Genomic DNA, 16136 nt, shown 5'->3' with positions numbered 1-16136 from the left:
ATCTATTTTGTTAGATTTATACTATACTTAGTTTTTTTGGTGCTGTGTTTTGTTTTTAATTTCAAATTACATTTGTTCATTTCTATCATCTAGGGAAGCAGTTGACTTTTGTATATTAACCTCGTATCCTGCAACTTTACTCTAATCACTTATTAGTTCCACTAGTTTTTTGGTCAGTTTTGGGATTTTCTACACAGTCATGTCATCTGCAAACAAAGAGTTTTATTTCTCCCTTCATCATTGGTATACCTTTTCTTATCTTACTGCATTATCTGTGTTCAGTATGGTGTTGAATAGGAGTTGTAAAAGGGGATATACTTGTCTTGTTTCCTGTCTTGGGAGGAAAGCATCTACTTTCTCACCATGATTTAGCAGTAGGGTTATTGTAGATATTTTTATCAAGTTGAGGAAGTTCTCCTCTATTCCTGGTTTGCCAGAGACTTTTTGTTGTGAATGAATGTCGGATTTTTTTCAAATGCTTTTCTGTGTCTATTGATATGATCATGTGATTTTTCTTTTCTAGCACATTGATGTGATGGATGGCGTTAACTGATTTTCAAATGTTGAACCAACCTTGCATACCTGCAGTAAATACCGCTTAATTGTGATGTATAATTCTTTTTATTGTATTTTAGATTTCAGAATTTTTTGGCATCTGTGTTCATGAGAGATACAGGTGTGTAATTTTTCTTCCTTGTAATGTCTTCGTCTGGTTTTGGTAATAAGGTGATGCTGACCTCATAGAACAGTAGGAAATGTTCCCTCTGCTTCTGTTTACTAGAAGTGATTGTGAAGAATTGGTATCATTTTTTCTTTAAATGTTTGGTAGAATTTACCAGTGAAACCACTTGGGCCTAGTACTTTCTGTTTTGGTATGTTATTAATTGTTAATTCAATTTCTTTCATAGATATAGGCCTATTTATATTATCTATTTTTCCTTGTTTGAGTTTTGCTAGACTGTATCTTTCAAGGAATTGGTTCATTTCATCTGATTTATCAAATTAGTGCACATAGAGTTGTCTTAATATTCCTTTATTATAAATGCCTGGGAGGTCAGTAGTAGTGACCCCTATTTCAATTTTGATATTAATAATTTGTGTCTTCTCTCTTTTTGTCTTGGTTAGCCTGGCTGGAGGTTTATCAATTTTATTCATCTTTTTAAAGAACCACCTTTTGGTTTTATTGATTTTCTAATTTTCTTTTCTCAATTTCATTGATTTCTGCTCAGATTTTTATTATTTTCTTCTACTTACTTTGCATTTAATTTGCTCTTTTTTTCCTAGAATCCTAGCTTATTACATTGTTTATTTTATATCTTCTTTTCTTTTTTTTTTTTTTTTTTGGGCGGTATGCGGGCCTCTCCCGCCATGGAGCACAGGCCCCGGACGCACAGGCCCAGCGGCCACGGCCCACGGGCCCAGCCGCTCCGTGGCACGCGGGACCCTCCCGGACTGGGGCACGAACCCGCGCTCCCCGCATGGGCAGGCGGACCCCCAACCACTGCGCCACCAGGGAAGCCCTATCTTCTTTTCTAACATACTCATTTAATGCTATAAACTTCTCTCTAAGCACTGCTTTTGCTTCATCTCACAAATTTTGGTAAGTTGTATTTTCATTTAGTTCAAAATATTTTAAAATTTCTGATGAGACTTCTTTGATCTGGGTGTTATTTAGAAGTATGTTGTTTAATCTCCAAGTATCTTGGGATTTTTCTAGCTCTCTTTCTTTTGATTTCTAACTTAATTCCACTGTGGTCTGAGAGTATACTTTGTATGATTTCTGTTCTTTTAAATTTGCTAAGGCGTGTTTTATGGCCTGGAATGTGGTGTATCTTGGTGCACGTTCCATGTGAGCTTAAGAAGAATGTGTAAAGTCCAAGAGTGTGTCTGCAAGGGCCGTACTTACTCCGGAGGCTCTAGGGGAGAATCTCTTTGCTGGCCTTTTTCAGTTTCTGGAGGCTGTGTGTACTCTTTGGCTGGTAGCTCCCTCCTCCATCTTTAAAGGTCATCACTCAACCTCTATTTCTGTGATCACATTTCCTCTCTTTTTCTGCGTTTCTTTTTAAGGACTTTTGTGATTATATTTTATTCACCTGGATAATCCAGGCTAATCTCCCTTTCTCAAATCCTTGACATAAACGTATCTGCAAAGTCTCTTGTACCGTGTAAGGTAACATATTCCTAGGTTCCAAGCATTAGGATATGGACATCTTGGGGATGGGGTGGGGGTGGAGAACATTATTCAGCCCACCACAGTAGTAGAGTCAGGATTTGAACTCAGTTTTTCTAGCTTCCCCGTCACCTTCCACATCTAGTTATCTCCTTTGTGCTGTGTTTTACTTGTCTGTGTTTACCTTTCCCGTTAGGATGTGACTCTCCTGAAATAGGACACATAGGATTTGAACCAAATTAGTTCAGATAAAGGAAATTATATGGAATGTTGAGGTATCAACAATAGAGAAAAATCATTGTTTTTGATTCCTCAGTCTTTTAAGGCTGTGTGCATGTCTGACTTTTGCAGTTTATCCATGTACCTCCTAATATTAATATAAATTATAAATTAAATATTAAGATAAGTATATGCATATTTACCTAAATTTAAGTAGCTTCCTGTGGCTAATGGCTCTGTTCTATCATTCCACCGAACTACTCTTATGGAGCTGTAATATATATGCTAAGGATGGTTTGTCTGAAATGAAAATTCTAACAACTCATTTTGCCTATTTTGTTTTCTTTTTTTGTGGGAACAGAGGTAAGGTCTACAATGATATATACATTTTAGAGGAATTTTATGTCATTATAAGTATGTATAAGTATGTCGTTTGTTTTGCCAGATATTCTTCTTTCAGTCACTAGACAGCATAATTAATAGTAAAAAGCCTTGGTAGTTTATTTTATCATATCCCTTTATTCCTAGAAGCACTTTATGAGAATTCAACTATTAACACAGACTACTATAATAAGGGACTGTGTGAAAGCACATTTGGATAGTGTTTTCATTATGCTGGCAAACTTAACTATGTTTCTATGCAGTGTATGTGAGCCCCACCCAAACTTTAACATGTTTCCCATTTTGATGAGGTCCAATCAAGGGAAAATGCAACAACAAAAAATCTTCCTGTGTGGCCTGTAGATATCAGATCTGAAGATTATTAATGCATTTCCAGCTTGGGACCATAAGCAAACAAACTCTTCCACAGATGACTGCACCCTTCCTGTTTGGGATTGAGTTTACTGTGGAACAGATTTCGGAAATATGTTTCTGACCGTTGTGAATTTTATTTATAAAAGTTTGGAGGGTGAGGTTCTTCCTTTAACAAAAAACTGATTATTTCCTGTCTAATGCCCAACCATTGCATTTTAAGCAGTGTTTTTAGAAAATCTACCCTGTAGTAGAGAATTACATTGCTTTGGGCAGTTCTAGTTGTTCTTGTCAACTAATGTACAAAAATTTGTCTATTTCAGTGAATAATTCAAAAAGGATTTACAATTAAAAAATAAAACAGAACCTTTAAATGCTTGTATTATCTTGTCTCCAGAGTGACAGTAGTTTGCAGTTTAAATGTATGAACACATTTTAATATGGTTTTACTTTTGATATGCAAATCTGTAGTACATTTACGTTCTGTAAATATGCTAAACAAAGAGTTACAGTTTAGGTAAAACAGCAGATTTACATTAAAGAATTTGCAGGTTAATTCACAGTGTAACCTTATCCTCATCTAGTTACATCTGCTATAAAGAAGCCTATAAAATTTAGGCCACCCACAAAGTGGTCTTCTGAGGCCTGTGGTTGGTGTTAGAATGCTGTTATTATGTGGCTTGACTGGTTTGGTAAGGAATTTACCTTCTCCCATGGGGACTGCATTGGCTTCATTAGGTTAGGTACTCTGTGTTTGTTAGGCCAGTTCCTGTGCTCTATTGCCTTGACAGCCTATGTAATATCATGTGAGTGGTATACTGTTTCCTAAGTTGGTTTATTAGAGTAGTTAGTAATGTCAATTCTGGGTCATGTAAACGTTAAGATAAACTGGAATAAATGTTTGGTTTAAATAGTTGGATTAAACTTAATGGCTATTAGTAAATTTCATCACTATTTAGAAAAAGGGGTGTGTGTGTGTGTGTTTGTGTGTGTGTGTTTGTGCTGAGATGGAGAAGGCAGCTGAGGGTTTTATATATTTTAATTTCTAGGTCATTTGAAAAACTTATTCTTTTTAATTTGGGGCTTGTGAATAGTTTTCAAGAGCAAAGAAGTGAATTTAGTATAATTTAGCAACCTAGTACTGATAGTCAAAAATAAATATTCTTCTTTAAATAGCTATTTTAAAGGATAAAAACAATCTTGCAGACATTTAAAAAATATTAGCAGCAACCACCACAACTAGCAGTGATCATTTGAGGAATGAAAACTATCATAAGCGAAGCAGTGTCTCAAATTACTTCTTTCTAAGGTTTTAAAAAATGAATAAAATCCTTTTTCAGAGAATAAACATGTTATGTTGATTGTTTTGTTAAATTTGGAAAAGTTAAAATTAATGTGACAGTTCTTTTAAATCAGACAATTTGTATTTCACTTAATTTTCATGAAGACTTAACTGTAATATTTCTTTAAATACATGAATTGCAGAGTATGAAAAATAGCATAGAAGTCTAAAGTGCATTTTGTGACTGTAAACTGAAGAAATAACATTTAAGTCTGGAGAAAATTTAGCAATTTTTGGACAGGAAATAATACCTAATTGCCATTGATAAAAATTATATATACATATTGAAGTAAAATAGTATAATGTATACATTGAGGTGGAAAAAATATATACATATATACACATGTATACATGTGTGTATCTATATATACATATATGTGTACACACATGCATGCATGAACATGTACGTGTATAACATACTGTTTTGATCTTAACTCTGCCTTGGTGATTTTAATTATGGTTAAATATTTATAACTTGAAAAGCTTTTTTCAAATAAATACTTTCAGCCTCCTTATAGTTGTTTTTTGTATACTAAACAATTTTAAATTTGTCATCTGGTCATGATTCAAACAAATAATCTGAAGTTAGGGGCTTGGTAACTTACTTCTTCCAAACAAGTAAAGAATAAAGCCATCAACGTGCCTTACCTAGCTGGCATTTGTTTTCAGTTCTTCTTGTTTCTAGTCTGATGTCCTGTTAGTAGACTGCCTCATGCTTGACAAATGCCATGCCAGATTTCCATAGTCAGTGATGTGGTGTATCAGTGCTTTTCTACTCATTCAACTTGTCAGCAAATCTCAGAGACAGAGGTTTAAATGGCCTTTGGCAGTAGTGTATACTCAGAGCCAAGAGAGGTTCAGCAGTATTGTGTCTCCCTTTTAGATTTTTAGCACCATAGTTCTGCCAGCTGAATCAGCTCAATGTTTGGCTAATTATTCTTAGCTAACCACAATGTATTTCATCTTTCTAGGTTTACCGACAAGACTGTGAAACTTTTGGGATGGTTGTGAAAATGCTGATTGAAAAAGATCCTTCATTAGAAAAGTCTATACAGTTTGCATTGAGACAGAATTTACATGAAATAGGTGAGCGGTGTGTTGAAGAACTCAAGCATTTTATTGCAGAGTATGATACCTCTAGTCAAGATTTTGGAGAGCCTTTTTAGATTACCTGCTCAGGCAAAAAAAAAGTTTCTAGATTTTTCCCCCCCTGGATTGTGTAAATCCTTAATATATGGAATTTTTGTGATGAAGAGAAATACTTTATGATAGTGACCGTATTTCCAATATCAAATAAACATCTAAAATAGTCTAAGATATTTTAATTAGAATTTTTTTTATCTACATGTAGAGCTTCCTAATCCATACTTATCTTTTTTTCCCTCCTAAAGTGATGGGTCAGTTAATTTTTCAAGCTTTCTTGAAAATGCAGTCCTGGAGAGCAACTTTCTGCACTTACTCATGTCCTGTAGTCTTCCTTAGTTATGCGATCATTTGTTTGGTCACACTAGTGTAATGTATAGGTTAGAGACCATTCCACTTAAACATTTATAGTCTTTTTGCATTTCATAGTCAGTGACACCATGTGAAGATGTTAGAATCCTGAGGCGATTTTATTGACTTGTTGCTTGCTTATCTTAGGCTTTGTAACTTTTAATATGTTTAAGTATATTACCCAAGTAAACTGAATACTTTGTTATCTTAGAGAATATTTGCTTTGAGGATAATTCTCATTGTGATAAAACAGAGCACTTAAATCTCTAAAAGTCACCCCATAATAAAATCCTGTTTTCCAAGTAAATAAACTCAGTGTCTTCTATTAAAATGGTCCTGAAACTCCTGACTAGTCTCACTGATGTGTGAGTTTTAAACAATATCATATATAAGACTAAGAGAAGGGGCAATTCAAGATGAAAGATGAGGCCTATTTTAAAGTTGAAATTTCTTTAAAACTTTCTAACCAGAAGAGAAAAATTTACAATATGGGGGAGTAGTGGAGTTTCATTTTTTCCATAGGCCCATATTCCCCATCTCAAGAAAGAAGGTGATTGATGACATATCCATAATTAAGCCATTTACGGATTATGCCTTTGTTAATCTCGGTTTGTAGTCTAACAGATTGTTCTGCTGCCCTTTTTAGGGATGCATAGCCCTCTAAAAGTGTTCTTGAACGAAACAAAGCAGAGTAGGCTGTAAGCCTAGCACAACTACCCTTCACCAAGCAGCCTATGTAAACAGTCCTTCATGAGCGAGCCATCCAAATCACGGGTTAGTTAAGAATCTAACTGGGACAATTAGGATATTCCACTCATTTCCTGATCACTTCCAGCTGCCCAATGGCATTTAGCCAAAATATGTAATTTCATGGCATGTGTTCGGAAACCTTTAAAAATGTTTGTTATTGCTACCCAATTTCATTATCCTCCCATCCTCTTTCCATTTCCACTCTCTTCTCACTTGAATTCTGGCATTATTTTTAGTGGCCTCTATTGATTATATCCAGAGAGCTACCCCAGAGTAGATAAAAATTATATTAAAAGTGAAAACAGCAGTGTAAATAATTGTAGTGGATCCTGTAGTGCGTGCCTCAAAATATGTATTATGCCATTCCACAAATTAAAAAACTAATTGAAGGCAACAATTATTAAGTTTCCTATATGAGACCACCTTGAATTTAGATATTGTACATAAGCCAGAACTAAACCCTGCGTATCATCTTTGCTATTCTTCCCTGATGTGAACAGTGGTTTTATCTGTTATCCACATTAGAAAGACTAAGAAAGTAGTCTTGTTTCTCTCTTGCGCCAATGTTTTTCTTCTTAAATATTCTAATTCCAGGATTCATTTCCTTAAGTCAATATGTCACAAGTTTAAAAATAAAACTTGAGACTCAACTACCTTGAGGCAAAGGAGTTGTTCACTTTGTTGAAATTCATTAAACTAGAGACGTTTTACTCACAGATGCATTTAAATATAGGTTCAACAGATAATTCCTTTTCCCCTTTCCCCAAATTACATTCAACATTTAAAGCTATTTATAGCTTGCCATCAGCATTATTCTGGTAGGCTTGTCAGTGTTAAATCTGTTTTATTTTTAAAGCTTTTTAAAGTCTTATTTTAAGATAGATGAATTCAGATAGTGCCAGAGTATGTATGTTGCAAAATGTTCTTGATTAAAGAAATTTGTTTGTAAATGATCCATTGTTTTTGAGTATGCCCAATTCCTGTGATAAAGGTTTCACTGTCTTACCATTAAGCCTTGATGATCAACAGGGGAAGAGCAGATATTGTGAAGCTTTTTGTGAATTTTAAAAGTGCAAAATAAAGCAACTGGGTTTAAATAATTAGATTGTCTTTTTTTTTTTTTTTCTTAACAGGCTTAGAGTGTTTTGCTTAAATGTAGATTTTTATTACTGTCTACAGAAAGATTGCTCCTGACTCAGCAGCAGGATGGAGGAAGTTTGAGAAGCTATTAACTTTGGTGACTTGGGGAGTCTCCATATCTGAGAAAGCAGTTAAGCGAGATAAGATTGAGTGTACAGTAGTGCTCAATAATTGTGTAATTAGGACTCTGAGTTTCAGAGAATTACAGAATTAAAATCCTTTGTCTTTATAGTAACCTCTGGCGGACAGGAACCACATTGTCTCTGTGACCCCAGTTCCTAGCACAGTTTGGAACGTTGTAGGTCCTCCTAGTTTTTGATGCTTCACAAAGGAAGTGGCATTTGATCCCCCGGGTCTTGGAGAAATAGGACTTATTCAGGGAGAGAAGGAAAAGTATTAGAAGTTCAGGTTGGGGAAGACAATAGGGGACGAATGTAGGAAAAGGTAGGTTGAGAGCAGAATATGAAGGACTTTGAATCCGAAATCTCCTACTTAAGAATAATAAGATTTTAAAATAATTACCTTTGTATTTATTCTTGCCAAAAATGTTGATTTCTCACAGCGCCCCAGCCCTGAGCCAATTCACAGACCCAGAACCTCATGAAGGAAAGGGAGGGCAGATCCCCTTAAGAAAGGACTGTGCTACAATGCCAAAATATTGTATAGTGGTTTCAGCTTCATTTCACACTTTTTCCCACGAGGTATCCTAAACTCCTAGGAAAACGCTGACAGTTTTTTGGCAACAACTTTGGAGATGGTGATCTGGTCATCCCTGAAATATTCATGGTGGACAATATTCAGTGTTTTGGGCAGCCAGCCACCCAAGCGGCATAATGTCTGTCACACTGCTCAGGCTGGCACCGGCACCTCCAGTGAGTAATGGCCACATTCTGCTTGTTAGACCAAGGTTTGTGGGTTAGCATCTCCTTCTTGCCAGTTCTCTTGAGAGCACTGATGGTACCCAATTCAGTGAAAAAGAAAAAAGTGGTGGGGCGGGGGCAGCTAGTAAAACTAAGGTATAGTTAGCAGAATCTATTCTTCCCTTTTTCCGTGGTAATGGAATTGAAATTGAGTCACATGACAGCCTAATTAGGACTATATTTGCTGTGTCCCTCTTGTCACAGTTGTGATCAGGTGACCACTGATTTTTTTTTGAGTGGAAGTGCTGCTACTTCTGGGCTGGGACCCTTAGGACAGTGGATGTACCTCCTTCATGCTCTCTCTTATCCCTTCCCTAAAGTAATAGGAATAGCAACCCAGCCTTGAACTGTTGCAGAGCCACAAGATAGAAGGTACCTGGATCCCTGTGTGACCATACGGAGTGCTGAACTGTTATGTGAAAGAGGAATCAATGTCTTTACGGTTTAAGCCATATTATTGGTTTCTGGTTAGCAGCTCACCTTTTGCTCAAACTAATACAAATGATATTTGAGGGTTAGCTTCACTGAAGTTGGCTTTCAGCAGGCTGCACCAGTCCTGCATTTCCGTTGTGCGATAATAATTGATCTTGAAGTAATGGGGACTGATTATATAAAAGGCTTTGCTAGTCTCCTGAGTCTATTTCAAGTTGTGTTTAGGATGTCACTTGATGATAAATATTTTTAAGGCTGCGTGCACATTTGTATAGCAGTAGAGACAGCCTGCTTTTTATAGCATGTTGTTTTTTGAGCTCTGCTCCCATAGATTAATGGTGTTCTAATGTTAGACCATTATTATTGCAATTGTGTAAGGTTTTCTTGGGGGGGGGTTGTGTTTTATTTTTTATTGAGGTAACATTTGTTTATATGTTTCATGTGTACAACCTTGTATTTCTACTTCTGTATACTCTACAGTGTGCTCATCACCAAAAATTTAGTTTCCATCCGTCACCATACAGTTGATCCTCTTTAGCCGTTTCACCCTCCCTCCCACCCCTACCCCTCTGGTAACCACTGCTCCGTTCTCTGTATCTACATGTTTGTTTTTGTTTGGTTTGCTCATTTGTTTTGTTTTTTACATTTCACATGAGTGAAATCATATGGTATTTGTCTTTTTCCATTTGACTTATTCACTTAGCATACCCTCAAGGTTTATCCATGTTGCTGCAAATGGCAAGATATTCCTTTTTATGGTTGAGTAGTAGCCCATTGTATATATGTACCACATCTTTATCCATTCATCAGATGGGCTTCTAGGTTGTTTTCATATCTTGGCTATTGTGAACATAGGCGTGCATGTATCTTTTTAAATTACTGTTTTCATATTCATTGGATAAATACCAAAAGTGGGATAGTTGGATCATATGATAGTTCTAACTTATTCTGAGGAATCTCCATACAGTTTTCCGTAGTGGCTGCACCAATTTATATTCCCACCAACAGTGTATGAGAGTTCCTTTTCCTCCACGTCTTCACCAACACTTGTTTAAAATTGTGTAAGGTTTTAAATCTTTTTCCCATTTGTGTGTGTATGTGAGAGAGAGAAAAGGTTGAAGTTTATTGAAATATAAACATTCGAGGACATGTAAGATAGAAAATAACCACAACATATACAGACGCTTGCTGCAAGAGGACATCTGAGGTCTCTATCCACCACCTGAGCTGCCCATGTGCTGTCCCGGTTCTCCTGGTTAGAACATGTATGAGATGGGGGGAGGCGAGGACAGAGTAGGCCTGGCTGACTGGCACATGGCCTTCAGGACTGCACCATCTGGGAAAGCTCCTCCTGCCTCAGGGCCCTGTTCTGGGACTCCTGCCGGTGCCCCCACTCAGGCTTTCTGGCTGAGACCCTGCTGTTGTCCTTGAGGGCAGCGAGGGTTCACTGAGAGGGTAATAAGCCTGGGCAAGCTGCCCAGGGAGAGGGAGAGGACCCGGTGACAAGACATGGTATGCTGTCCCTGCATCCTTCGAGTGGGAAGAGGCCATCCTTCATAACCAAACCCCTGAGAAAGACACACGGACCAAACGTCTGCGATGCCTTCAAGCGGGCCCAGCACCAGCCGACTGGTGTGCCCACACCCTACGCTTGCCTGAGGCTTCTGAGGCCAGAAAGGGGGTCAGCCCCCAGCAGATGGGGCTGTGCGTGTGTGAGAGAGAGAGAGTGGAGGGCTCAGGGAGGGGAGAGAGAAGCTACAGCCCAGCAGAACTGCAGCTCAGCAGGCTGAGGTATGTTTCGTGCTCAAGCGTTCGTGTTCCCTTTCCTTCACTGGCCAGGACTGAACCTTAGCCATGATGTGGGCTTGGCCAGTGTGGCTTTCCACCATCCCAGTGGGTGGAGTTCTGCTGAACCCTGTGGGGCTTACTCAACTGAGAGGCGAGTCTTGTGTGAAAATCACCTTTCCAACACAAGAGCAACCTGGTCCACCCCAGCGGCCAAGAGGAGAGGCACTGCTTTCTCAACATCTCATCTTCTGGGGCAGCTCAACCTCTGCTGCAAAGGCCACGGCCTCCCTGTCCTGAGGTGGGAATGTTGAGTGAAGGAGTTACGCCCTCCAAGCGGGGAGAGGGGCCTGGGACTAGTCCCGCCTTGTAGGAATTTCCCATTTTTAAAAACTTTGCGTTCTGTTACTTCTGTATAGACTCTAATGTACCATATCGGATGTAGCTTACAGTACATTTCAGGTTTAAGATACTAAATGTAGGATTCAGAGAGGAACACCATGTTTTTCATTTGTTTCGTTATCTGAACAAGGTTAGAATGACCACACTAGTGTTCTTTAGATTCACACACACTTTCACATGTTATAAGCCAATAGGGATTTTTTTCTCACTTTACTGTTAAGGGCAGAAGGTATAAGTCATCTAAGGTCATATAGCAGGAAGGGGCAGAGGCAAGGTTTTACCCAAATCTTTCAACGCTACACTCAGTGTTCTTGGAAGAAGTGGAAGTTCGGTGGTCACTCAGAACTAGGTTCCAATCCTGACTCCAGGACACGCTAGCTATTGGTATGTACAGTTAAAGTGTGATATGATTGTAATGGGCAATATATAAAAGTAACTTTACAAAAAAGTTTCGATAACTTTCAAATCCTAGCTCGGTAGATTTTTCCTGGTTTTCACCTGTCAGTTCCCATGACCTGTGCTTTGGAGTTAGTTAGTTTAGAATACACCTTTGAGGCTCCTAAGAGGCGGTTGTTAAGGGGCAGGTAGCAGGTAGGGTCACAGCTCCCACAGCCAGAGCTCTTTGGCTGCGGTACTCGACCCACTGTGGTTTGCCAAGAGCCATTTCAGTGGAATGAGCCTGGTAATTCAACTCTCGTATTCTAGGAGCCAAGATTAAACAGTTAACACTTTTTCAGCTTTGCTTACAACTTGTTCAGAGATTCCGGACTATGCTGCCAATAGCATTGTAGAAAAAAAATCTTACTTTTCATCTTGTTAATTGGGGAGAAACAACATTTGGGAGGAAAATATCTTGTCTTCCACATACTCTATGCCATCTCCAGACTGCCTACATGCTCTGATAGGGAGATAACCATTTCCAAACTTCACGGTTTAGTTTAACCTCTTGCCCATTCAGAGTCCCAAGCATTAATATAAAAAAGCACCAACCGCCTTTACAGTTCCCAACTCCCATGAGCCATGGTGTTTGGAAGGATCATCCTTTTAGGCATCCTTGCCTAATATGTTGGTAAATGAAAGAGTCAGAAAAGGGAAACAACACTTTATGCTGAGTGGGAAGACTCTTCTGTTGGCTGACCCAATAAATCGAGTCTCCACAGAATACTGAAGCTGGAAGCAGACCTTTGAGGTGGCTGAGTACTCTCATTTTACGGAAGTGGAAACTGAGTTGGAGCTTTTAACCCGCCTGAGTTAATGAGAGACGGTCTCCTAACCCAGATCTCCTGAATCCTGAAGACCAGTGTGCTTTGCGTCACTCCAAGGTCAGCTTTATGGTAGGTTTATATTAGACCAGTAATCACCTTATCCAACATCAGTTACTTGGTTCGTTGACCTAAGCACACTATAGCAAGTATTAGCATTTAAGAGAACTAGTTTCTTACTTTTAGTATTTTTACGTTTGGAATCAAATGCTTCTGGAGAATGGGCTGCAAGCTACTTCTAAAGTTGTCCTAACAGCACCTGGTACACACGCAGCAGTAGGGATGTGAAATTTCTTTTGCAGAAAGAGAAGTTGAGGCTAAAATGGATCTCTAAAATGGGACTACCTGACCAGCTAGCTGGGTCTGTTGAAAAAGAATAGACTGACTCTGATCCTGTGACCAAGTCTATACACATACCCCATGTCTTACTTTTCCTCCACACTTCCTTCCTAAACATTTTGTGGAAGCCACCCTTCAAATTTCTTCCCCTGGTAAAGTTACTGCTTCTGTGACTTTGGCAAAACATGAGCTCAGAGATGCAAATTTCAGTTGCTCCTGTGTATTTCTCCTGTTTACCTGGAAGCCTTCCTCCTGTGCTTGACAGTGAACAGAAAACCCATGCGACTGTACAGAAGCATGCCTTGTTTTTAGACAGTTCGAAGAATGGCTAGAGAATCTAACTAGGCAATTAGCAATTTTCTCATTTGCCTAATTTAAAAGGTTTTTTATAATTGTGTTGCTAACATTAAATTGGTAATGAGGCTCTTAGTGGAATTTTTTTTTTTAATCCCAATAATTTTTCTTCCTTGTGCCTCAAAAAACGGTCACACGTATTTCTGTAAACAGTAATTAGTCGTGCCTCCTCTAGACAGCTCCAAGAGACAGCTTCAAGTGCTTAATTTATAACCCATGCATTGGTGGCTTGCTGATGGCAGGCTCATTTTGTTCAAAGGGTTTCAGAAATGTCTGAATTAGTTGCTAGCATTGAGAATCTGGCAGACGTTTTAGAGAAGTTCGAATTCTTCATTCCTTTTGGAAAGTCTGAAGGTCTAGCATGTACACTCTTCTCTGTCCACAGCAGCAGTCGAGTGCTCCTTAGGAGAGAGCAGGTCAGTCAACCAAAGCCTGCCCACACAGTGTTGACAATCCTGTGCGCTACGCACCCTCGGGCACTCCCCAAACACCTCCACACCCATACTTGCCCAGCCTGTCACCTGAGGACCTTGTGGGGCAGGGCAACATGCCACACAGGGAAATCTAGCAGTCTTCAGTGCCCATTCCAATTTTACTACCCTTTTAGGATGGCCCGTGCTTTGTATTCTAAAGTGAGAGGGGTTAGACAGCAAATCTCTCCCTGCACTTCTGGTACTTTTTATTTAACTCAGGAACTGGAAAGCAGAGTGCCAAGAAGAGCAAGTGCATACACAAGGTGAATCATTTTCTTTTACTGAGTGCTGAAAGGAGTTCCCATTGACGTTTTATCAGCATCCCTACGCGGGCTGTAAGCAAAATGTTCTCCAGTTTGGTCTGAAGTGAGGAAAATGCAATCATTAGGGTTCTGCTTCACCCAGGTAGAGATTAGAGGCAGTGTTTTAATATTTGATACTTACCTTGGGACCAAATTTTAGAGTTTAGTGACTGACTAGACACTTTGTTAACTAAATCTATATGAACACTTTATAGCAACTGTAGGCCTAGTTTTCTAGCCTAATTCTTTACAGAACTGCAAGGTAGCTGCTTCCCTTTCTTCCTTTGTAGATAGTCTTCTTTGTTATTGCTATTAACCAAGATTTAAAATCTTTAAAGGGTACATTATTATTATGAATAAATATTTCTGCATTCCCTTAAAACCTTTGGCAATCTATATGACCCTTATATAAGGAAATGAAAAGATGAATAGAGTGATTATTGCCAGAAGCAAAAGCAACTATGACTTGAAAGCTAGAGGACCGTGTCTTCAGCTTAAACCTGCCTTTCTCCAGGTGAAGTAAGGCTGAATATTACCTGTTTACTATTTGTTATCCATCCTTTCCAAGCAACAGTCTTTTCTAAAAGGATGCCCACTGTTTGCAGCATAGGTTCTGAAAAGGTCTTCAAAAATCAGGAAGTCTGCTCCTGTGTCACGTGAGACTGTGAGGGAAGAAGCACTCGCATACGTTGTAAATGTAGAGCAGGAGATGGCCTTCTGGAGGAAAACTGGTGATAACCCTGGTCCCAGGAACTGTGCTGCTCAGAATTTATGTGCATATGTGCCAGTGCAGGATAAGATGTCTATGAGGAAATTCAAGCCCATCACTAAAGGACTGGTGACATAAATTATGGTATATCCAAAAGTAGACTATTAAGCAGTCATTGCGAGAACAGAATGAGGCAGACCTATCTGCACTAATGTGGAATGTCCACATGTAAAGTGAAAAAAGCAAGTCTAAGCCGGTCTAGTGTGCTGCCATTTTTAAAAGATACATGAATGTAAATATGGTTTGAACATCTGAAGGATACACTAGAAATGGATAACAGTGGTTACTTCTAGGGAGGGGAACTGAGGGGTGGAGAGGGGAAAGGAGATTCCTCACTGTTTCTGTTGTTGTTTTTTAACCACGTGTATGCATTATTTTTTCGCTGCTATGTTTTTAAAATGAACCAGACAAGGGAAATGGTGATACGGTTATTGAGGAAAGAGCTCTCCCCTCACTGGTGTGTTTCTGAAGGGCCTCTGTCTAGATACCAAACCTTGCCGTATCCAGGGGTGGGTATAGTGGATGCTGTCGAGCACTGGTTTTCCTATTGGATTCAGGTCTGCCCTCCCAAGGCCTAACAGCTTTTCCCCATACCAGTAAATACGGACAGCTTTGCTTCTGTACCTCAACTTCTATTTTGTGCCGACTGGTAGGGCAAGTGGACACGCAGGAGTCAAATGTTGGTCTGTTAATGGTAGGAGAACGGCAAGGTAAATCAAAGGAGCAGAATGGATCCAGTGATCTGGATATGTTTGCAGAGATCTGTGTTCAGAAAGGTAGTTTGTTATTTATTAAGCATTTATTAAATACCTTCCTAAAGTTCTGAGATACCACTGGGACATTGAGTTAGGACTGAAACATATGTGCAAGAATGGCTCATACCAAAATATTAGCTCATCAGTTCAAATCCAACGTAATTCTCCCTTGAAATAGAACCACATATTAACTTGAAGTAACCGGTAATACAGCATCCTCTAAAGATTTTAAAAGAAAAACAACCAGAAGGCCCGGTTTTCAAAACTGCTGCTAAAGGCCAACAAATTAGCTGGAAAGGAGGGATGAAAAGGAATAAATCTACAAAGTACTCTGCCACAGAAAGCAGATCCTTGTAGTTTTTTTTGGTCTCTTTCCATGAGATAATCACTACCTTGCTGAAAATGGGAAAGGCAACCCCTGCCCATCCCAAAGGGGAAAAAAAGTATTCACCCAAACAGCTTCTACTTGTTCTTA

At 38.9% G+C, this 16136-nt stretch overlaps 1 protein-coding gene across 12 annotated transcripts in view; it reads left to right on the top strand.

The window, feature by feature from the left end:
- PPHLN1 (periphilin 1) overlaps positions 1–7820 on the top strand; it is a 141930-nt gene extending 134110 nt beyond the window's left edge. For all 12 annotated transcript variants that reach the window (XM_030835370.2, XM_030835371.2, XM_030835364.3 and 9 more), the window contains one exon: positions 5456–7820. In XM_030835370.2, the coding sequence (XP_030691230.1) occupies positions 5456–5650 (195 nt within the window). In that variant the 3' untranslated portion in view covers positions 5651–7820. The remainder of the gene's footprint in view (positions 1–5455) is intronic.
- Positions 7821–16136: the final 8316 nt, after the last annotated feature.

This window comes from Globicephala melas, chromosome 10 (genome assembly GCF_963455315.2).
Source record: "Globicephala melas chromosome 10, mGloMel1.2, whole genome shotgun sequence".
Classification (NCBI taxonomy): Eukaryota; Metazoa; Chordata; class Mammalia; order Artiodactyla; family Delphinidae; genus Globicephala; species Globicephala melas.
Note: the sequence above shows the minus strand (reverse complement) of the source record. Positions and strands in the feature narration are given on the sequence as shown.